The 23927-nt window shown below is 39.6% G+C and overlaps 1 protein-coding gene and 1 non-coding gene across 2 annotated transcripts in view; one reads left to right on the top strand and one right to left on the bottom strand.

Annotated features, from left to right (window-relative positions):
* Window positions 1-23927, top strand: part of LOC134369412 (cytochrome c, testis-specific-like) — a 31829-nt gene that overhangs the window by 7557 nt on the left and 345 nt on the right. Inside the window, exon 3 of the mRNA XM_063085885.1 lies at window positions 22747-22816. Within this exon, the coding sequence (XP_062941955.1) occupies window positions 22747-22816 (70 nt within the window). The remainder of the gene's footprint in view (window positions 1-22746; window positions 22817-23927) is intronic.
* Window positions 9483-9556, bottom strand: TRNAT-GGU (transfer RNA threonine (anticodon GGU)). Its single transcript has one exon. It is a non-coding gene; the product is annotated as a tRNA-Thr (tRNA).

Here is a 23927-nt window from a genome sequence, read left to right as displayed (position 1 = left end):
GAAGGAAAAAAGCATGTTCTATGTTAATCAACATTTATGTCATATAACATGTAATCTTTTTGCAGTAGTATTTTTATGATACCCTGCTAATTCTGAGTAATATAAAGCTGGACTTCAAGGAGGAGTAGCAGGCACCCTGAGAGAGAGGAAGGAAAAAAACCCCAAACCCTCACCATGAATGTGGAAAGAGCTCCCATCTCACAGTGAGTAGAAGAGAAGATGGTGGGGCAGGTGCATGGCAGGGCCTGTATGGAAGGGAACAGTGGCTCTGTGTGGTGTGAGGCAGCCCCTGAGGCAGCAGTGCAGTTCCGCAAATACTCATGATATGGTCCAGTGCAAGCAAGGAGGGCTGTTTCCATACCAAAGAGGTGAGGAATGGGCTAGTCAGGGGTCATTATGGATGAGGATGGGACATCCATGATCTCATTTACATTTGCACCAACAGCCCTGGGAGGTGGGTTTTACCTTCTGTATTGAGACCTAGAGAGATCTGGTTTCAGAACCAAAACTTAGATCTTCTGCTTGGACTTTTCACCATTATCATAGGGATAATATGTTAGCTAGGTAATGTATTAGCATATGCCGCTACTTTGAAGATATCCTAACAGAAACTTCTCAAAGTATGTCTGTGCTTTTTCATAGTTTCTCAGAGTAAGTCCTTGTTTTTTCATAGTTGAAAAAACAGTGATTTCCAGAAGGTTCCATTTAATTTACTAACTGCCCAGACTTACTCTTAATGCTTCTGGCAAGTAGAGGAGAATGTACTGCTCATGGAGCCCAGTGCCGGTATTATATAGGAAACTGTCTCTCTGGGGCCCAAGGCAGGGCTTCAGGCAAAGCTGAGCTTACTACTCTCTCCCTGGAGGAATTTTCTGATGAGGGAAGAGACATCTGTAAGGACTCCAAGAATATACTAGGGATGTTGCCAGTCTCAGAGCTCAGTTGGGTTTGCAAAGATGTAAAATTAGGTGACATACTTCATATCCTAGTTTGCATGAAGCCAGAGAGCTCTGTGAAAAAGAACTTGAACTCAATTCACATTCATAATTACAGTTCAGATTTATTTAACCCTGACAGATGGGCTTGGTGGCACTGATAAAAGTTACAGTGCAGGGAGGAGTAAGAGGGCTTCATGTTTGAAGTTTAAATACTTTTGACTTAGGGGAAGTAGAAGATAGTATGAGGAGAGCTGAAATTTAAAAAAAAGGCAGTTGGGTGGAAATAGAGAAGTATTAAGTAGATTTTCATTTTAAAAACTGTTCAGTTACTGATAATGTGTTGATGTTGAATGTTGCTTTAAATTTACATTTACCTTGGTAAGAGCAAAATAGGTACCTCTTTTCTGGTGGCAATGCTTCTTGTATTAGATAAAAAAGAAAAGTTGGAGGAAATTTTGCAAGTGAATGCAGTAACTAAAATTCTGTATTGTGATAGGCTCTATTATTGAATATGTGTTATCTTTGAGAGACTTAAATCTATTTAACATAATTCACATGAAAGGACTTCTGCGTACTGTGGTAATTTTTATACTGTGCCAATTTAACTAAGCTGGAACTGAATTTCTCAGAATTCTCTTCTCTATGTGGTTTCCAGTTAGGACTGGTCACAAGAGAAATTTGCCTGAGATTTGGAGGTAGAGGAATCAGGCAGGAAACTTTACATTTGGAAGGTCAGCTCAGGGCCCATGGTACAACTTATATTTGTCGCTAATCTGTTGGCTCCCCTTTGTGTGGTAGGTCAGCAGCTCCTCCAGCTCCTGCCAGATCTTTTAACTTCTTGGAGTCTTGTGCTAGGGGGATGTGCAGCTTTGACAGGGAAGGGCCCAGCTTCTTCAGGTCATCTATACCATCCAGGTTTGAAATGGCGAGAAACAGGCAATGTGGGTGAGTACCAGTGTGCCCTCACAGGTTTGTCCTGGCTCTCCCTGTTTTGCTTGCAGCTTTTCCTCCCAATCACTTGCCCTGCTGACTTACAGCAACTTTAGGTCCATCACCAGATACAGAGCCAATAACAAGGACTCTCTCATTTGACCAGACTTGAGTCAGTCTCCTCTAAGCCCTGTTCTTGATTAGGCCCTGAACTTGGGCTCTGTCCTTGGCCCCCTAAGTCCAGTTTTAGCAAAACTCCTGCTAAACCAGTTTAGAAAAAAATCCCCGCCCTTAGTATCTGATAAAATTCCTTACTCCTCACCCTTGGTATCCGATTACTCTCACCTGTCTTCAGCAAGAATCCTGTTGGGTTGATTTAGCCAGACTCCCTCATGCCCCTGATGCTTCCTTTTAGTATTTTTCCATCTGCTGATCTTCTGCACTGTTCCTTGGCTATAAATTCCACTTGTCCTCGTTGTATTCATAGTTGAGCTCAATATCTCTCCCCTACTGCAGTCTCTCTCATTGCACTAGTCCCTTCTTCAACAAAATCTTCCTTACTGTCTTTAACAAGTGTGAGAATAATTTTTTTCTTTAACACCAGACACCTTCCATAGTCTACTTCCATAGACTACCCTTTGTGACTTTCTTAGTGACTTTGATCTGATCCTTTAGCTGTCCCTTTCTGTACCTTAATCTGAGCTTCTCACCAAATTGTCTAAGGTCTAATTCCTGTCATAAATCCTAAATCATAATTCCTGTCATAAACCATAGTGGTCTTGCTTCCCTGGTCAAACCTAACTGCTACAGATGCCAGATCTGTGTAACACACCTACTTTGTGAACGTGAGAACTTCTAAGAGGACTACTCTGAGTGCTCTTCAACCTAAATTAGGTGTACCTTGACAGCGCAGAGGAAAGAATAATTAACTTTCATAACTATCTAAAGTTGTCAAGTTATTAGTCTGACAATGTCTCCCAAACTTGAGTTGAATATTCAATATAAAAAAGATATATGTTAATCTGAGAACAGATTTCTATGATGATGAAATCTGAAAAAGTATCCTTGTTTGATAGCACCATTAACAGGAACGAGGAGATTTTTTTTTCTAGGAGCTTATAATGCCTAGGAAATGTTATGCTGGTGTCATATCAACAAAAATATGTTTGAAAAGTATTGCATTTGGATGATCATGTAAGAACATTCATCACCTTTAGCATAGGCAATCCTAGTATATATCTTGATGAGGATCTGGAAGAATAAAATGTTACTTCAATTAATTAAAGTCAAAATGTGAGATCAGTTAACTTGACAATTATTTGCGTGTTACAGAAGGAACAGAGAGAACTTTTCAGAAAGCAGTGGAACATTGTTAGATAACTGCATTTTAAAATTTTTTTACTCTGGCGAGTGAAGTACTTCCCAGCTGAAACTCCAGTCAGTGGTTCTTGTGGGAAACAACATATAATTTATTTTTCAGGAAGGGTAATTTTTTGAATTGAACTCTTGTGTCCTACAAGATGTTGTGTATAATAGAGCATAATTTTAAGAGTGTATTTTTTGCTAATTCTCCCTCCTCATCACATTCTTCTGAAATATTAACATAGGTAGTAATTTTGAATCAAATTTTCTGTGTATTTTTCACTTGCTGATCATTATCATCAACTTGTGAGTTTGAAATTGCAATTTCATGCAGTTCTTCAGCTTACATTCCTCGTTGGCCTGTGAGTGGGGCCCCATTGAAGCACAGAATTCTATGAGAGTAGGGCAGTTCAGAGAGGGGCACCACGACAAGGCTTGGGTGTTGCATGAGGGCATGAGAGCTGCTGACAGACACTAAAGAGGCAGAAAGGGGCAATATTTCCTCATCTATAAAATATGGGAGGTTGGGCCAGACCTTTTATTTTCAAATATATTTTATTTGCAGCACGATTTGTTTAAATGCAGTCCTCCTCCAAAAAAAACTCAGTATCTGATTGAGGAAAGATGACACACCCTCCCTACTCCCCCACATCTTTCCTCCCTACCTCAGTGTAAACTACTTTCAAATACAAAATACAGAGGCTAGAAAACATTTGAAAACTGATGGTTCTCATACTCTCATTTTAAAAGTTGAGAAACTGACACACAGAGACTTTTCCAAAATCAAACATCTAGAGGTGTTTGTTCTCAAACCTGGGACTAGAATCTGGGTCCTGGTTTCCCAATATTTGATTTTCCTACTTTTTATGTGGGGTTCTAGATAGATCCATATACCTTAAATCCAAGATTCCTACACTTTTATTCACTGTTACCCATCTACCTACTTCCTCACATTTAACTTTCCATCCTTTTATAAAAACTTCAACAATCATATGGAATCAAAATCTTTCTATTTAAAAGAGTTTGATTGATCCTGCCAAGAGGTTTATTTTTGGTTTGTTTTCCTTTTTCTAGTAAGGTATTTGGAATAGTATTATATGAAAATCATGGCTATATAAATGCCATTTGATAATAACAATAAGGGTGATAATTTTAAGCCACGTGTGCCTATCTCTGCCATAATAAGAATGTCGTCTGCTATAGTGGAAGCTCATTAATTAGTTTGTTCAAAAAATATTTATTGTGTATAGTGGTATCTAGTCCCCAAAGATGGCCCTCAATAAATCATGCTTCCACGTGCTCATGCCTTTGTGTAGTCCTCTCCCACACCAAATCTGGGCTGACCTTGATTTACTTTCACCAACAGAATGAAGTAGAAATGATGTTATACCAGTTCTGGGCTGAAGCCTTAGGAAGGCCTGGCAGCTTGCACTTTTGCATTTTTTGAAAGATCTGAGCCACCATGTAAGAAGTTCAGCAATTCTGCTAGAGAGTCCATGTGGAGACTTTATGTAAAGTGAGGGGCCTGAGACTACAACAGGGGAAGGGAAAGAGAGAGATTGTTTGATTCTGTCCAGGGGCCAGACAGAGTGAGCTATCCAATCCAGTCCAGCCCCCAGATGATTTCAGCCCAAAGATTGTTTTTATTAACAGTCACAGTCTCTTTAACACCTACGATGGTGGTGCTTTTGACAGTACAACTGTCTCCAAAAATGTGCTCAATTTTTGTTCTTTTTATCAATGGTACTTTGTACTCATCAGGCTTTTGTGGAGACACATTCTTTTTCCTGAGCCATTTGTTTGCCCCACCCCCGGCTGAGTCTTTATTAGCCTTTTTTGCACAGAATATTTTAAAATCTCATCTGAAGTTGAGATGAGAAAACAGTAGCAGCTTTCAGGTTGGCAACTCCTAAGATTTCTGGATTCTCTATTTTCCCTTGCATTCCTGCTTGCCAATAGGCCAGTTCTTTTCCTAAGCTTACCTCTTTCTTGTAGAATCTTATTAAATACAGCTAGTAATGACCAAAGTACACTAGTAACATTTTGTTATGCAGTCTCTTCACCTGAAGCCATTCAGCTTATTGCAGGTGACAGTTTCAACAAATATTTTATCCCTGCATAACATGGGTCACCATTTTTCCAGCTCCTAATAACAGTTTTCATGCTACTCTCTGTCTGGTGCTGAAGATAGGACCATGTATTTTAGTTATAGCAGCACCCCACTTCTAGGTACCAATTTTTGTATTAATCAGCTTTGCTATAGTAACAAAATTTCTGGGACTTGCAACAACAAAACATGGCACACAGGCTATGGTCAGATATATGGTTCTGCTCCAGGTATCTTCACATTCTTGTACCCAGTTTAAAGGAGAATACACTCTCATTGTCCCATCCAATGGAATATTCCTATTCTTGTGGCAGAGAGAATGATCAAGATCCCTGGAAGAAGCTCCTGATGTTTCATAAAGCTTCTACTCAGATGTGGCATACATTATGTGGCTCATATTCCATTGACCAAAACATGTTAAATGGCCAAGGCCAATGTTAATGAAGTGAGGAGGTACCCTTTCCTGCTGGAGGAATTTCAAGTCACGTGACAGTAGTATATCATCTTTTTAGAGGTAAGAGGCTAGTGAAGAATAGCAAACAAAATGCCATGTACCATAAACATGTATACTCATTTCCTTTACTTGTATATTCATTTCACACAACCCCTCTGTCGAATCTAGTCTCATTCCTCTTTGGTTTGCCTGTTACCCTGACCAATCACACCCTAACTGTCAACTTTGCTCTGTTCTTGTTTCTGGTTTCTATACTTGCTTGCAGCCTGCCTGCTCCCTTTTCAGACTTGCTCATATCCGCATCTGGCTTGTGACAATTTCTCCAGTTCTGATGTGTGAAAAAATCAAGCCTTTGTAAAATCCAATTTTAGATTGACTATAGGCTAACAAATTATTGTACCATTTTACTTGAAGCATAAAAAAATTAGGTAGCTGAGATTCTTTGGTAGCTAGGACTAGAAGATTCTATTACACGATTATATCCAAGACCCTTCATGAACTACTCGAGAACATAATTTGTCATTAGATGTTAAATTCTGATTCAGAAAAGAAAGTTATTTCTCTTATAATTCTGGATAGAGTTAATATGCTCTTTCTTTCTGGAGAGTTAATTTTCCTTGAAAATAAAAGCTCTTTTTGGATTTTTATACTTTCGAAGGTTTTATTTGTTCTGACATGAAAGGATGTCTATAATACACTGTTGAGTAAAGAAAGCAAATTTCCAATCGATCTTGTAGAACGGTTCAATTTTACATATAGTTTTTTCTATACACAGACAAGAATATGTATATATGTGTGTATATGAAGGTATCTATATAGCTATTTGTCTATTGACACATACAACATTGAAGGTATGTGTTGCTAGGAATGGAGAAGGAAGTCTATTATTTTTCCTTTATATAATCCTATTCTATTTAAATTTTTACAAGCATATATTATCCTTATCTTAAAAACAGAAAAACTAAAAGGGTAGCTCAAAGTCACTAAAATTTTGTGAGAGGCAGAAGTGAAATCTGTAAAACTTTTTTTCTGTGTCACTAAATTTCACATTATTTTATGAAAATCCAGAAAGAGGAACATTTTCATTCATAGAGAGTTATTAGAAAACTTATTTTGTATGTATTTTGGGAATGTAGTGTTATGAGTTGTACAGCCTGTCAAAGGCGTGGTGAACTGCTGTGGCAAGGAGAAGTAATGCTGACACTTGCTGGGAGGGCTCTTTGTGTTGATCAGTATGACTCTTCTGAACATGTGCTTTCTTGGCCAGTCTATGAGAACCAGCATAGCCAGTTCTTTTGAAAAGCAAGTGTGTCACTTTTCTAAACAGTGTTTTTTGTTTGTTTGTTTTGTGTTTTGTTTTTGTTTTTTGGCTCCTCAAATTGCTGCAATTTCCTGCCACAATTGTGTTCTCTCAGATACGTAGTCCTGCTGAATTCTTCTTTTCTCTAAGTGATTTTTCAATTACCCCTCCTCCACTAGCAAAAATGATCGTTTTTAAGATAATTATTCAAAATAGCATAAGTATTTTAAAATTATATTTATTTTAGGTATATCGATCAGAGGTTAAAATAATGATAACAACAATGATAGTAGAATGGCTAACATTTATTGAGAGCTTACCATGTGCCAGACACTGTCCTAAGTGCTGTACACATATGAACTCATTCAATATTCACAATAATTTTATTAGGGAAATTATTCACATCTACAGATATAGAAACTGAGGCATAAAGAAGTTAAGTAACATGCTTCACCATGGCTTGACACTAGTGAAAATATGCAAAACAGGAAAGTTGAGATCAACCTAAAATCATTAAGGGTGGTGAAACAATGACATTGTGCCTAGACGCCCCACAATGGCCTTCACTATGACCGTGTGATAGATAGCACCACTCTCACATCACTAGGGAATCTACTAAATGAGAAGAGCCAACCTACATAGTATTGGATAGTCCCTGATACATATTTAAAGCATGAGTTTTATTTTGCAGAAATGCAAATGAGCTTCAATCCTGGTGTCCTTTTGTGAGAAAACCTATGGCAATAAGTGTGGAAATGATCACTCAATAATTTTTAAAAATCAGTTGTGCAAATATTGAAGGAAAATCATTAAAATTGTTTGCAATTTAAGAAAGAAAAGATTGGGGTAGAAGCAATACAATGAAGTCACTACCACAAACAAAGATCTTAAAACTCCCTCCAAGGTCAGTGGATTATCCTTGGAGAGAAGCTCATTCAGTAGAGAAAAATTTGGTGAAGTCCAATCTGAAGAGATGGGTGAGAGTGTGGGAAAAGGCAGACAGGCTTAGAAAGATGCCTGTTTTGGCTATTGTTAACAAAGGACACATTTTACTGTGCTTGAAAGAATTTTTGGGTGAGAGACTGAAATTAACCAAATTCTTTAACTCATTATTATATTATAGCATGAGTTTAATAATTTGCCTTATTTATTGCTTTTTCCTTTTTTCTCTATATTTATAATGTTGATATCTGGTAAGATACTTAGATTTGTCTATTTATTGGTGGTAGCTGGGAAAGAAATTTTCCTACATATACAGGAGTTTCATAAAAAAGCAGGTTAAATGCTGGAAAAAAATATGTATACACAAGTGAGAAAATCTTTCAGAGGCTAAACTTCAGGAGGAATATTCAGCATTAGGTTCTGTCTTGGACTGGCTGGTTCTGCAATGCACAGGGCTACATTCATTAGCTAGTCTTATAACACATAGTAGTGATATAGTTAGAGTTTCCAGAAAGATTACTAATTATGTTTGCTAATATTTCACACTGTTGAGTAAAGAAACTTCATAGTTTCAAAACGTTCACTGTCTTTAGTTTTGATATATTTATTTGGGAATGGTAAATCCTGACATTAAGACCTTATAAATGTTTTATGAGTAATTTGTATAGTATATTTTAAAAAATGCTTATTTGAAACTAGAGCTGCTTGGCCTTGCTCTAGTCTCTTATCTGTCATGATCATTTAAAAAATAAAATAAATGATTGAGAGTTGACATGTTTGTTTTTGATATTAGTTGCTGTGGAAGTTACTCTTGGGAGTAATATTTCATTTTTGAATCAAGCCATAAATAACAGATGAGACAAATGGAGACTGTCTTTTCAATGATATGATATTTATATTCTATTCTTACAAAAATTTTCTTGTAAGACATTTAAAGCAGTGCCTAGAATGATTAATTATTTTTTGATTTGGTGAATGAAGGCATGGCAATTAAGAAGAAAAGCATCAGTGTTTAATATTTATTTCCACCCTTCTTTTTCTTTATTAGTTCCCTAAATTAAAATCTAAATTAAGATCTGTTGTGAAATTTTTCCCTCTAATTTTTCTTCTTTTGTTCTAATACTAGTACATCTAAAGTCTCAATATTAAAACTAGTGATGGATTACTATGAAATATAAACGATATCTTATGGTACTTTAGAATACCTCTGATTTCTTTTATAGATTCCCTTGTCTGCCATATTCCATGAATGGTATCTTGTATTATCAATTGTACTTTAATGTAAACATCCTATCTCTCTGGCAAAACTGTATATGTTCTTTGAGGAAAGGGATGATTCTTACACTATTTTGTATCCTCAGTGTCTAACTCAACAGTGTTGATTGTTTAAGATACTTTTAGCAGAGTTACCTTTATGAAGAGTCAAGAAATTTTGTTGTTGTTGTCTGTTGGCCAGTATGGGGATCTGAACCCATGGCCTTGGTGTCACCAGCACCACACTCTCCCAAGTGAGCTAACTGGCCAGCCCTCAAGGAATTTTTCAAATATAGAAGTTATCCATGTTCTGCCAAGTTTGAATCTCCAAATATATAGAAAATATTTTGAACAATTAAAAGCCAATCAATTTATTTCATCAACCAATTATTCTTCAGCAAGATACTTTATTGCTAATTTTTTTCTGGTGAGATATAATTGATTGATTTTAAGAAGAAAACAGTATCTAAAACATTTATGGCATGATACTGAAACTTATTTTTCTGTAATTTCATAGGTCATTGTTATTCACCTAAATATATTTGAAATTTTAAAATCTTACCTTCTAGATAAACTTGTCTCTTGGATTCTGTGGGGGATTGGTTCCAGGACCCCCAGGGGTGGGAAGCTTGAGTCCCTGATATAAAATGGTATAATATTTGCACGTAATCTATGCACATTCTCTTGTACACTTTAAATCATCTCTAGATTACTTTTAATACTGAATACAATGTAAATTCTATGTAAACCGTTGTACTGTTTAGGGAACACTGACAAGAGATAAAAGCTTGTACATGTTCAGTGTAGACACAGTTTTTTTTCCAGTCTGTATCCACAGATACAGAGGGCTAACTGCACTTAATCTTTAATACAATTATGAATGCCAGTGGGCTTATTGCTCAGAGAGGTATCAATTTCTAAATTGAAAAAAAAGAGAGATAAAATAATAGTAAAAAGTGCTTTAATATAAATTTTTTTAAATGGAGAAGTAAATGCATTATGCTGGGTAGAATAAACACTAAGGGTTAAGTGATATTTAGCAAATATCTGACCAAATGTGTGGAAGCAGGAGGACAGAGTACAGCTTTTTACTGTGGAAGCAGATAATACTTCACATAGAATGTGACATTTCAAATGGGTCTTAATGGAAAAGAAAAGTTTGAGAGGCAGGGAAGGGGAGAAGGGCATTCCAGGAGGAAGCCTAGAGGAGAGAAGGGGTCTGCCTGCTTGGAGATGAGATGCAAAATAAAGATGCACTGATGAAGGGTCTCGTATTCATTTCCTAGGGTAAATTACCACAAACTTGGTGATCTGAAACAACAGAAATTATTCTCTGACAGTTCTGGAAGTCAGAGCTACAAAATCAAGGCATTGGAAAGATTGATTTTTTTTTCTTCTAAAGACTCTGAGGGAGAATCTGTTCCATGACTCTTTCCTAGCTGTGGTGGCTGCCAGAAATCTTTGACATTTCTTGGCTTGTAGACACAGTACTCCAATCTCTACCTCTGTCTTCACATCGTCTTCTCCTCTATGTGTTTCTTATGTCTCTGTGTCTTATGTATTTTATGTGTCATTGGATTGAGGGCCCACCCTAAAGCCAGGATTATCTTATCTTGAGATCCTTAATCTAATTACATCTGCTGAGACCCTCTTCTAAGTAAGGTCACATTCACGGATTCTGGGTGCACATATCTTTTGGGGAGCTGCCATTCATCCCACTACATGTCTTGTGACAAGAACTTAATCCTATAAGTACAAATTAGCAAGGCTGTGCCATTTTTGCACTTGTTATGTGGAAGACAATACTGATTGTGGAGATGAACAGAAAATGAAGGCTTGAATTAAGTGAAGTGGGTTTAGAGATGACAGCTGGAATCAAAGAGAAATTTCTGAGATAAATCATACAGGATCGAATGACTTAAGATGGGGAGGAGTGAGAGTGATCTTGGAGATGATAAACTTGAGGTATCTGTGAGACGTTTAGGAGCTAATGTCTTGTAGCAGTTGGAAATGTGGGTGTGGGGTTCAGGAAAGAGCTTGAATGTTAACTGTTAGATGAGTGGCTCCCAGCGAACCATTCCTGTGAATATTCACATCCTTGTCCCTTTCTCAACTGTCTCTGCACTTGTCTGGATAGATTGGCTTTGGCCAATGGGACATTAGCAAGTATTATACAAACTTGATGAGCTCTTGCACATCGGGCTTATCTTCTTGAAACACAACTTCTTGGAACGCAGCTGCCATAATATATGGAAGAACAGACAGACTATCCTTCTGCAGAGAGAAACCATGTAAAAAAGACGTGGAGAATGAGACACCACATGGAAAGAGGCCTCTTGGAGGAGAACTGAGTAATCTCAGCCACAGTCAGCACTGAGGCCCTTGATGTGTGCAAGAGGCCTTGCAGGACCTTACAGCACAGCACAGCTGCCAGCTGAATGCAGCCACATGAGTGACTCCAGCTAATACCAAGTGGGAAGAGATGAATCACTGGTTAACCTACAGAATTGTAAGAAGTAGAAAAATTATGATTTTTAAGCAGCCAAGTTTTAAGATGTTTGGTTATGCATCAGCTTTTCTTTACATATCTGATGATGCCCACTGGTCACACAATGAAAATCAGTGATGTCTGCTTTAGGAGATGGGATGATTAGGAGGCAAGCTTAGGAGACAGAAGTTCACTGGGCTTCAAGAGGTTGGTAACAAGTTTTGGGATGTTGGAAATGGTGGGATGGAACCAGTAGCAGATCAGAAGTTGGCTTGGCAGACAACTTTGGAGGAATTATGTGTCTGCTCTAGATCTCAATTTCCACATATGCAAAATGTGGAAAGTGTACTATTAAATGATCTCTGAGGTTCCATCCAGTACTAAAATGTAATGGGTCCCCTTTGGAAAAACAAAAGTGATATTGCATGTCACTCAGTGTTTTGCAAATTAAAAGTTCTCAGTAAATGCTAATTGGCAATGGCAATGATGAAAAAAAAGAACACTTAGCTCACAAAGGAAGCCCTTATTCTTGAAAATTACAGATAAAAAGTTCCCTTATCTTCTTCAGTGAGAAGCTATTTGGACAATATTTACAGCTTTGTGGAGAGGGGAAGGGGTAGGTTGGAAGGGAGTCAGCAGAGCTTCTTCCTTGAGATGACTGATCTGTCTTCACAATATCATACCCTTTCATGTGTCATAGTGTCCTAGAAGATTCTATTGACTACAATATCTTCACAATATCATACCAATCTTCAAGATTTTTCATACCTTTTCAGGTATAATAGTTTGTGCATGGGAGTGCAAATGTTGTAGTGTATTATAGACAGTTTTGATGGAATTAGCAGATGAGCAGAAGAGGGCAGAATTACACAGAAAATTCTTTGGAGCTATATTTCCTAAGGGGAAATATATTTTTATTTTATTTCCTAAAGGGACCTTTTTAAAGTTCCATATTGGGCTGTTATTTCCTAAGGGGACCTCTTCAAGTTTCCATACTGGACCAAAGATCCTCTATTTGTCTCTCCAGATCTCACCCAGATCTTCCTTTGTCCCCCACTGCTCTCTGCCCAGGAGGGAGGACCTACATGGACTCCATCAACAGGCTCCAACACCTTATAGCTTCCAGTTGGGCACTTGTTGCTGTACAAGCCTCTCTCCTTGTGAGTCCTGGTAACCCTTCCCTCCCTCCTCCCATAAGGTCTAGGGGTGGTGACTTCTCTGCTGCTGTGAGTCCCAGGTTTCTTCACTATGCCCCTGGTTTACCTATACTCTACCTTTGTAATTAGCCCCTTTGTAAATTTGCCCTCTTGGAATTACTGTGATTTGAGTGTGCTGTTTTCTGTTGGGACTGTGACCAATTCACATACCATTCTTCAGGTTGAGAATGAAGAGGAAATGGCAATTGGGCCACATCAACACACATCTTATTATGCAGTCCTCCATCACAGCCCTCTGGACTATCTTACATGTGTTCTCTGTCACTTTTCACTTTCCTTCCCAACCATTAACTCCTTTAGTGACCTCATGTACCAAGAAGGGAACATGGCTACAGCCAATCCAAAGCCGAGACAGAAATGTTGAATTCATTTTGATCTCTCTTTGGTTGCTTTCCCCATCCTTCCCAATATTCTTCTCTACTCCCACTTCTCTTGGTGCTATAGTTCCTCAATCAAAAGTTTTGTCTTGGTCTTCTTTTGTCCTCAGAGCCTGAGACATGAAAAATACTAAACAACTGCTGTATAATGAATACATGGAAGATGGAATTAAGGAAATGTCTATTTATTGAACCTTCTGTTTCCAGGAAGCCCAGGGCTGGTCTACTTCTCTTCCTTCCCTGAGGATGAGGAAAGAGTTCATTGCCTCATTTCCATCAGATCTCTGCTCAGTGCTTTTTTTCTTGCCTCCATGCATGACACTGCTGCTGTGTTATGACCATTTGTGTGCTAGTAAATGGTTTTGTTGTTGTTGATGTCGTTTTGCAGTTGTTGTCATTTTGTAACGACTTTATTGAAATGTAATTTACATGCCACACAATTCACCCATTTATTTATTTATTTATTTATTAACCAAGCTACAGACTTTATTTGAATTTCACCAGTTTTTCTCCTAAGGCCCCTTTTTTTTTGGTTCCAGGATTTGACCCAGGATCCCACATTGCATATGGTTGTCTGTCTCCTTCACCCCCTTCTGTCTGTGACAGCTCCACTGTTTTCTCTTCCATCTTTTATTCTTTCATGGCCTTGAGACTTTTGAAGAGTACTGGTCAGTTATTTTGTAGAATGTCCCTCAGTTTGGGTTTATCTGATGTTTTCTCATGATATGTATTTCTTATCTGTTATTGCCATTATTTTGTCAAAATGTGGGTGTCTTATTTTGAGTAGGGGTTCTAGATTATTCTGGTTTCAGCCAGAACAAGCCAAAGCAAGCAAGCAGTGATCCTTGAAGCCTGCAAGCTATCCTTTCTCAACCGATGGCTGCCTTTGCTGTCAATTCCACATACCTAGCCTAGTGTTCAGGACCTACTGTGGTCTGACATCCACCCATCTTCCAGCTTGTCTCCATCAGTTCCCCTCCTCCTCACCATGAGCTCACAAGCTGGCAGTGGCTGCATGTGCTTAGATAGCACTCTGCTCTGGGCATGGTCCCAAATGCCTTTAACTCACTGAATCCTTCCAGCAGCCTTGGGGGCAGGTACTGTGGTTGTCCCACTTTGCACATGAGGGCTGTGGCAGAGAGAGATGACAGCCTTACTCTAGGTCACGCAGCACCACTGGCATTCTTGGAGCACACACCCTGTCCACTCCCAGGCCCTGGCCACCACTTAGGGTGCCTGCTCTGCGTGAAGTGCTGCTCATTTTCCCATTCTCCGAGGCTCAGTTTCATGTGCAGCATCCTCCACGAAGCTTGTTATGTAGAATCTATCTCCTTTCTCTGTGGCTCTGTCCTAGCAATGATACTTCCTTATTATGTATATGCAATTCACCCATTTAAAGTGTACAATTCAGTGAATTTTAGCATTTTCACAGATTGTGCAACCATCATCACAATCAATTTTAGAACATTTTTATCACTCCCCTCAAAAGAACCCACCTGTACCCATTAACAGTCACCCTTCTTGCTCTCCATTCAGAAATTAATCTACTTTCTGTCTCTGTGGATTTACCTATTCTGGACATTTTATATAAATGAAATTCTTTGTGATTGGCTTCTTTCACTTTGCATAATGTTTTTTAAGGTTCATCCAAGTTGTAGCATGTATCAGTACTTTATTCCTTTTTATGGCCTAATAATATTCCATTGTACGAATATATCACATGTTATTTATCTGTTCATCAATTAATGGACATTTGGATTGTTCCCAATGAATACTGGTAAATGTTTGACAACCAGAAATCTATTTAAAAAATCCTGACTTACATCATTTTCTGATTTCCATGGTGTGAACGTTCTCATCATGGCTGATTGTAAGCTACATACTGTGACTGAACACAGTTGTAAAGAGATGCTAAAATAGGCTCTTGTGAGCCAGTTCCAGCACACCACTAACCATCTTTACTGATAGATAACTCAAGTAACCAGAGATGGGTCACAGGTAGTGAGGTTTCCATATACTCCCACTTTAGGATAATAGTAATAATGATAATGATAATAATAATAATAATAATAAAAGTAATACAACAGCCAATATTTATTGAGCACTTTTTTTTTTTTTTTTTTTTTTTTTTTTAAATTTTATTTTGTCGATATACATTGTAGCTGATTATTGCTTCCCATCACCAAAACCTCCCTCCCTTCTCCCTCCCCCCCTCCCCCCCCGACAATGTCCTTTCTGTTTGCTTGTTGTATCAACTTCAAATAATTGTGGTTGTTATATCTTCTTCCCCCCCCCCCGGTTTGTGTGTGTGTGTGTATGTGTGTGTGTGAATTTATATATTAATTTTTAGCTCCCTCCAATAAGTGAGAACATGTGGTATTTCTCTTTCTGTGCCTGACTTGTTTCACTTAATATAATTCTCTCAAGGTCCATCCATGTTGTTGCAAATGGCAGTATTTCATTCGTTTTTATAGCTGAGTAGTATTCCATTGTGTAGATGTACCACATTTTCCGTATCCACTCATCTGATGATGGGCATTTGGGCTGGTTCCAACTCTTGGCTATTGTAAAGAGTGCTGCGATGAACATTGGGGAACAGGTATACCTTCGACTTGATGATTTCCATTCCTCTGGGTATATTCCCAACAGTGGGATGGCTGGGTCGTATGGTAGATCTATTTGCAATTGTTTAAGGAACCTCCATACCATTTTCCATAGAGGCTGCACCATTTTGCAGTCCCACCAACAATGTATGAGAGTTCCTTTTTCTCCGCAGCCTCGCCAGCATTTATCGTTCACAGTCTTTTGGATTTTAGCCATCCTAACTGGGGTTAGATGGTATCTCAATGTGGTTTTGATTTGCATTTCCCGGATGCTGAGTGATGTTGAGCATTTTTTCATATGTCTGTTGGCCATTTGGATATCTTCCTTAGAGAAATGCCTACTTAGCTCTTTTGCCCATTTTTTAATTGGGTTGCTTGTTTTCTTCTTGTAAAGTTGTTTGAGTTCCTTATATATTCTGGATATTAATCCTTTGTCAGATGTATATTTTGCAAATATTTTCTCCCACTCTGTTGGTTGTCTTTTAACTCTTTTAATTGTTTCTTTTGCTGTGCAGAAGCTTTTTAGTTTGATATAATCCCATTTGTTTATTTTTCCTTTGGTTGCCCGTGCTTTTGGGGTCGTATTCATGAAGTCTGTGCCCAGTCCTATTTCCTGAAGTGTTTCTCCTATGTTTTCTTTAAGAAGTTTTATTGTCTCAGGGTGTATATTTAAATCCTTAATCCATTTTGAGTTGATTTTAGTATACGGTGAGAGGTATGGATCTAGTTTCATTCTCCTGCATATCGATATCCAGTTATCCCAGCACCACTTGCTGAAGAGGCAGTCCCTTCGCCACTGAATAGGCTTGGTGCCTTTGTCAAAGATCAGATGGCAGTAAGTGTGTGGGTTGATTTCTGGATTCTCTATTCTATTCCATTGGTCAGTGTGTCTGTTTTTATGCCAGTACCATACTGTTTTGGTTATTATAGCTTTGTAGTATAGCTTAAAGTCAGGTAGTGTTATGCCTCCAGCTTTATTTTTTTTGCTGAGCATTGCTTTGGCTATTCGTGGTCTTTTATTGTTCCATATAAATGTCTGAATAGTTTTTTCCATTTCTGAGAAAAATGTCTTTGGAATTTTGATGGGGATTGCATTGAATTTGTATATCACTTTGGGTAGTATGGACATTTTCACTATGTTGATTCTTCCAATCCAAGAGCATGGAATATCTTTCCATCTTCTTGTATCCTCTCTAATTTCTCTCAGCAGTGGTTTGTAGTTCTCATTATAGAGATTTTTCACATCCTTAGTTAACTCAATTCCTAAGTATTTTATTTTTTTGGTGGCTATTGTAAATGGGCAGGCTTTCTTGATTTCTCCTTCTGCATGTTCACTATTGGAGAAAAGAAATGCTACTGATTTTTGTGTGTTGATTTTGTATCCTGCTACTGTGCTGAAATCATTTATCAATTCCAACAGTTTTTTTGTGGAGGTTTTAGGCTGTCCGATATATAGGATCATGTCATCTGCAAACAGGGACAGTTTGACTTCATCTTTTCCAATCTGGATGCCCTTTATTTCCTTCTCTTCTCTGATTGCTCTGGCTAGTACTTCCAACACTATGTTGAATAGAAGTGGTGAGAGTGGGCATCCTTGTCTAGTGCCTGTTCTTAAAGGAAAAGCTTTCAGCTTTTCCCCATTCAGGATGATATTGGCAGTGGGTTTCTCATATATGGCTTTAATTATGTTGAGATACTTTCCCTCTATACCTAACTTATAGAGGGTCTTTGTCATGAATGAATGCTGAACTTTATCAAATGCTTTTTCAGCATCTATAGAGATGATCATATGGTCCTTGTGTTTGAGTTTATTAATATGGTGTATCACATTTATTGATTTGTGTATGTTGAACCAACCTTGCATCCCTGGGATGAATCCCACTTGATCGTGATGAATAATTTTTCGTATGTGTTGCTGTATTCTGTTTGCTAGTATTTTAGTGAGGATTTTTGCATCTATATTCATCAAGGATATCGGCCTGTAGTTTTCTTTTTTGGTTATATCTTTACCTGGTTTTGGTATCAGGATGATGTTTGCTTCATAGAATGAGTTTGGGAGTTTTGCGTCCATTTCAATCTTTTGGAATAGTTTGTAAAGAATCGGTGTCAATTCCTCTTTGAATGTTTGGTAAAATTCTGCTGTGAATCCATCTGGTCCTGGGCTTTTCTTTGTTGGGAGCCTTCTGATAACAGCTTCAATCTCCTTTATTGTTATTGGTCTGTTCAAATTTTCTACGTCTTCACGGTTCAGTTTTGGGAGCTTGTGTGTGTCCAGAAATTTATCCATTTCCTCCAGATTTTCAAATTTGTTGGCGTATAGTTGTTTATAGTAGTCTCGAATGATTCCTTGTATTTCAGATGAATCAGTTGTAATATCGCCTTTTTCATTTCTAATTTTTGTTATTTGAGTCTTCTCTCTTCTTTTTTTTGTTAGCCATGCTAATGGTTTGTCAATTTTATTTATCTTTTCAAAAAACCAACTTTTTGATTCATTGATCTTTTGAATTGTTTTTTGGTTTTCAATTTCATTCAGTTCTGCTCTGATCTTAATGATTTCTTTCCGTCTGCTAACTTTAGGATTGGATTGTTCTTGTTTTTCTAGTTCTTTAAGGTGAAGTGTTAGGTTGTTCACTTGCCATCTTTCCATTCTTCTGAAGTGAGCATTTAATGCAATAAATTTTCCCCTCAATACTGCTTTTGCAGTATCCCACAGGTTTTGGTATGATGTATCATTGTTTTCATTAGTTTCAATAAACTTTTTGATTTCCTGCTTGATTTCTTGTTGGACCCATATGTCATTAAGTAGAATGCTGTTTAATTTCCATGTGTTTGTATAGTTTCCAAAGTTTTGTTTGTTATTAATTTCTAGTTTTAATCCATTGTGGTCTGAGAAGATACATGGGATAATTCCAATTTTTTTGAATTTACTGAGACTTGATTTGTGACCTAATATGTGATCTATCCTGGAGAATGATCCATGTGCTGATGAGAAGAATGAATATTCTGAGGTTGTTGGGTGGAATGTTCTGTAGATATCTGCCAATTCCAATTGGTCTAGAGTCTTGTTTAGATCTTGTGTTTCTCTACTGATTCTTTGCCTAGATGATCTGTCTAATATTGACAGTGGAGTGTTCAGGTCCCCTGCTATTATGGTATTAGTGTCTATTTCCTTCTTTAGGTCTAATAGAGTTTGTTTTATAAATCTGGCTGCTCCAACATTGGGTGCGTACATATTTATGATTGTTATGTCTTCTTGATGGATCAGTCCTTTTATCATTAAGTAGTGTCCCTCATTGTCTCTTTTTATGGTTTTTAGTTTAAAGTCTATTTTGTCAGATATAAGAATAGCCACTCCAGCTCGTTTTTCTTTTCTGTTTGCATGGTAAATCTTTTTCCATCCTTTCACTCTTAGTCTGTGTGAATCTTTATGGGTGAGGTGGGTCTCTTGTAGGCAGCATATAGTTGGGTCCTGCTTTTTGATCCAGTCAGCCAGTCTGTGTCTTTTAATTGGGGAATTTAAGCCTTTAACATTAAGAGTTGTTATTGAAAGGTGTTGATTTATTCCTAGCATTTTATTGGTTGTTTGGTTGTCTTAGGTGTCTTTTGTTCCTTGCTTTCTGATTTACTGTTTGGTTTCTTTGTTTGTTGGTTCCTTAGGTTGTAGATAGTGTTTTTGTTAGCTTGTTTTCTCTTCATGAATGCCATTTTTATTGTACTAGCGGGTTTAGATTTTTCTTGGGTTTTTATGGCAGTGGTAGTTATTTTTCAGGAACCAAACCCAGTACTCCCTTGAGGATTTCTTGTAAGGGTGGTCTTGTGGTAGTGAACTCCCGCAGTTTTTGTTTGTCTGAGAAATATACTATTTGCCCCTCATTTCGGAAGGATAGCCTTGCAGGGTAGAGTATTCTTGGCTGGCAATCTTTGTCTTTTAGTATTTTGAAAATATCATCCCATTCCTTTCTAGCTTTTAGGGTTTGTGATGAAAAGTCTGATGTTAACCTGATTGGGGCTCCCTTATAGGTGATTTGACGCTTCTCTCTTGCAGCTTTTAAGATTCTCTCTTTGTCTCTGAGTTTTGCCAATTTGACTATGACATGTCTTGGAGAAGGCCTTTTTGGGTTGAATACATTTGGAGATCGTTGAGCTTCCTGGATCTGAAGATCTGTGATTTTTCCTATACCTGGGAAGTTTTCTGCCACTATTTTGTTGAATATGTTTTCAATGGAATCTCCATTTTCCTCCCCTTCTGGAATACCCATGACTCGGATATTTGAGCGCTTGAGGTTGTCTGATATCTCTCTCAGATTTTCTTCCATGTCCTTGATTCTTTTTTCTTTCTTTTTGTCTGCTTGTGTTATTTCAAACAGCCCATCTTCAAGTTCAGAGGTTCTCTCTTCAACTTCGACAAGCCTGCTGGTTAAACTCTCCGTTGTGTTTTTTATTTCGCTGAATAACTTCTTCAGTTCAGCAAGTTCTGCTACATTTTTTTTCAGGACATTGATTTCCTTGTATATTTCCTCTTTCAGATCCTGTATACTTTTCCTCATTTCATCATGATGTCTAGCTGAGTTTTCTTGTATCTCATTCAGTTTCCTTAGAATTATCACTCGAAATTCCTTGTCAGTTATTTCAAGGGCTTCTTGTTCTATAGGATCTAGAGTATGAGATTTATTAACTTTTGGTGGTGTACTTTCTTGATGTTTTGTATTTCTGGTGTCTTTTTTTTGGTGTTTATTCATTGTGGCAGGGGGTTTCACAGTCCACCGGTTTGGGACTAATGACTAACTAGGATGTTGCTGTGGTTGCCAATTTGGTATGGCTCCCGCCGTGACTGCTCAGTTGGCCTCTAGTGTCTTGTGTGTGTGGTTGCCTCGGGTCTTGGGCTTCTCTGGGGATCCACCTTTCTGGTCAGCTTGTACTCTGCTGGGCTGGTGGATCACGCACCACAGGGTGTGTGATCTCTGTTGAGCTTTCACTTTCTGTACAGGACTTCTCCCCGTTCCGTGTGCTCTGGCCCAGGCTGTTAGATCGTGCAGTGGCGACCCCACCGGGTGTGTGGTTTCTGTCGAGTCTCCGCCTCCCTGGCCGCACGTCTCCCCCCTCTGTGCACACTGTGCTGGGCTGGGGTGTGTCTTCTGCACCCCTCGTCTATCAGCTGGGCCTTCAAGACCCTGCTCAGCACCGCCTCGCCCAGGAAGTCTACCAGGTTTCTGCTAGGCACAGACGACCGGTCTCTCTGGGTGCCTTTGTAGCACTGTGTAGATCTTTCTCGGGTCTTGTTCACCTTTGTATCCCCCCGGTATAAACCGAGTCTAGTGCCCGCCTGCAGCCTGCTCTCCAGCAGGTTCTAGCGGACCTGGGAACTCTCCTACCACACTATTCCCAACCAGAAATTCGTTAGGCTTTTTTCCAAACTGGTGGTCGCAGAGATGGTATCTGCCTCCCAGTAACAGGAAGTTTACCGGGCTGGAGTCCAGGGTGTGGTGGAGTGACAGTCGGCCCGCCCGTATTTCCTAGCCCTCCCAACACTGGTCCGGACGCCCCACACCCCCAGCCCCGCCAGAGAACCGCGGAGGGATTGGGAGAGGAGGCCGGCCCGCAGGGTCCGGAAAGCCCCGCGCCAGGCCAAGCAAATGGGCTCAGTGATGGCCGATCAGGGCGGAGCTGCCCGCACCTGGGAAAATGGAGGCAGCACTGGGGCAGTGAGTGGCCTGGTGGTGCAGGCGGGAGCCGGGTGGGCAACCACCCCCCGAACAGAGCTGTGCCAGGGATCACTCACAGTGCTGTGCCAGGTCGGGCGCTCGCTCTGTCTCTGGTTTGTTGCCTTCCGTGTTCTCGGCGCTGCCGCCTCGGGCTGTTCAGTCGCGGCGCCGCTCGGGCGCTCCCAGGAGTCTTCTTTAATGCCGGCCTGAAACCTCGAATCCTGAATAGGGCAGCTGGCCGCCTTCAGTGCGGCCCCAGCCTCCGGGATCGTGGCTGCATCCACAGCAGCCCTGGCGCCGTGTTCCCTGTTTCAAGACTCGCTTTTGCAGCTAAGAATCAGTTCTTTTCCTGCTCCACACTTCAAAGCTGTTGCCGGTAAATGAGGCAGCCTCTCCTGCCGGGGGCAAAGTGGCATTGAGCCCCCACGACCGGCCAGCAGCAGCAGTCCTCCCTTAAGAGATGGCCAGAGGAAGGTCCACAAGTTTCCCGGCTGCCTGAGGCCCAGTGGCCACCTTTTCCACCTCAGCTACTCCGCGCCAGCCGCCGCAGCTGCCGCCATCTTGAAACTCTTATTGAGCACTTTTGATGTGCCAGGCACTGTGCTAAGCATTTTGTTCATTTAATTCTTGATCACGCTTTGCCTTCTTGGCTGCCAGCAGCTCCAAACTACCAATATTCTAAGCTTGGCTCACTGTCTTGGGGCTGGTCTCCCTGATGTTTCTTAAATACTTAAAACACATTATATCTCATATCTTTAGCACTTGCTTTCTCTACTGGATACACTCTTCTTCCAGATATCAACATGGCTCATTGCCCTATTTCTCTCAGATCACTACTCAGAGGTCCCCTGATCCTTAGAAGAGCTTTTCTACCACCTCATCCCTTTATCTGATATATTGCCAAGCTTTGTTTTTCTTTTCTTTTTCTTAGAGTTCTTATAAGAAGAGATATTTTTCTTCATAGCACTTATCACTGACATTCTAGTACTCTGTGTATTTATTTTCTTATTTTTTTCTGTCTCCCCACCACGACATAAGCTCCATGAAGTCAGAGTCTTCGTTTTGTTCACAGTTGCATCCCAGTGCCAAGGCCATGCCCTTCACCATGCTGACTAAGCTGGGATGTCTGGAATTTCGAACAAGTAACTCTCTCCCCGTCTCTGCTTCTCCTGATGCCATCAGAGGAATGTGTAGAGGACATTCACCTCAGTCCCCATGATACCTAAGGAAGGGTGTGGGGAGACCTGATAGCCAGCCTCAAGTCACCCTGTCCTCTTAACAGGTTCTTGACTCCGTCACGGGAAAGAATTCAAGAGCAGTGTCATAGTAGAAGACGAAAACAGGTTTAATATAACAGATAAGAAATACAGTTTTAACAAGAATGTGCAGTGTAGCTCCACAGACTGAACAGGGCGCACACCAAGTTTAATATAAAAGTCAGAAATACACACTTAAAGTTTAGTATTGGGTGCAGGCTGGCTCAAGAGAGTGAGCAGCTGCTTGATACACCTTAGCTGGGGAAGTGAAGGTTAGACTCCAGAAAGTGAGTAACAGCCCTGCCTTCTGCCAGGATTCCACTTTTATAGTATCACTATCTAATATATAGTCATTCTATCTAATGAATATTCAACTAAGGGGGTGGTTTTCAGTTGTAACATAGTCTTGCACATGTTTAGTTGGTCTCCTTTTAGGGCATCTTCTTTGGTCAAATTCTATCACATGCACCAAACATATTCAATAATATTCTGTGCTCTTTAGCATCTCTACTGGACAGTCATTCAAAGGATCAATTCCACTTTCCTGAGCATGCTCAACTCCATTGGGGAGTGGCCTGAAACCCAGAGAATGGTCTGAAACCTGATCCCAGGGGAACTGAGCACCTCATATCTCACCTGCATCCTTGTTTCTGGTTCAAATCCCGATGGAGATAGGATTCAGCTGACACAGGTGGGAGACAATCCAGTGATGTGGCTAAGAGTGTGCCTCACTCTGGAGCCAAACTAAATGGACCCTCATCCCAGCTCTGGCACCAACTGACTGTGTGCCTTGGGAAGTTACTCAACTTCTCAGAGTTTCCCCATCTTTTTTGGGGGCGGGGGGCTGGCAGGTAAGGGGATCCAAACCCTTGACCCTGGTGTTATACACTGTGCTCTAATCAACTGAGCTAACTTGTCAGTCCTGAGTTTCCCCATCTTTAAAATGGGATAATAAGTCCCTTCCTCATAGGTCTGCTGTGAAGATTAAATTAATATG

This window comes from Cynocephalus volans, chromosome 1 (assembly GCF_027409185.1).
Source record: "Cynocephalus volans isolate mCynVol1 chromosome 1, mCynVol1.pri, whole genome shotgun sequence".
NCBI classification, from domain to species: domain Eukaryota; kingdom Metazoa; phylum Chordata; class Mammalia; order Dermoptera; family Cynocephalidae; genus Cynocephalus; species Cynocephalus volans.
Note: the sequence above shows the minus strand (reverse complement) of the source record. Positions and strands in the feature narration are given on the sequence as shown.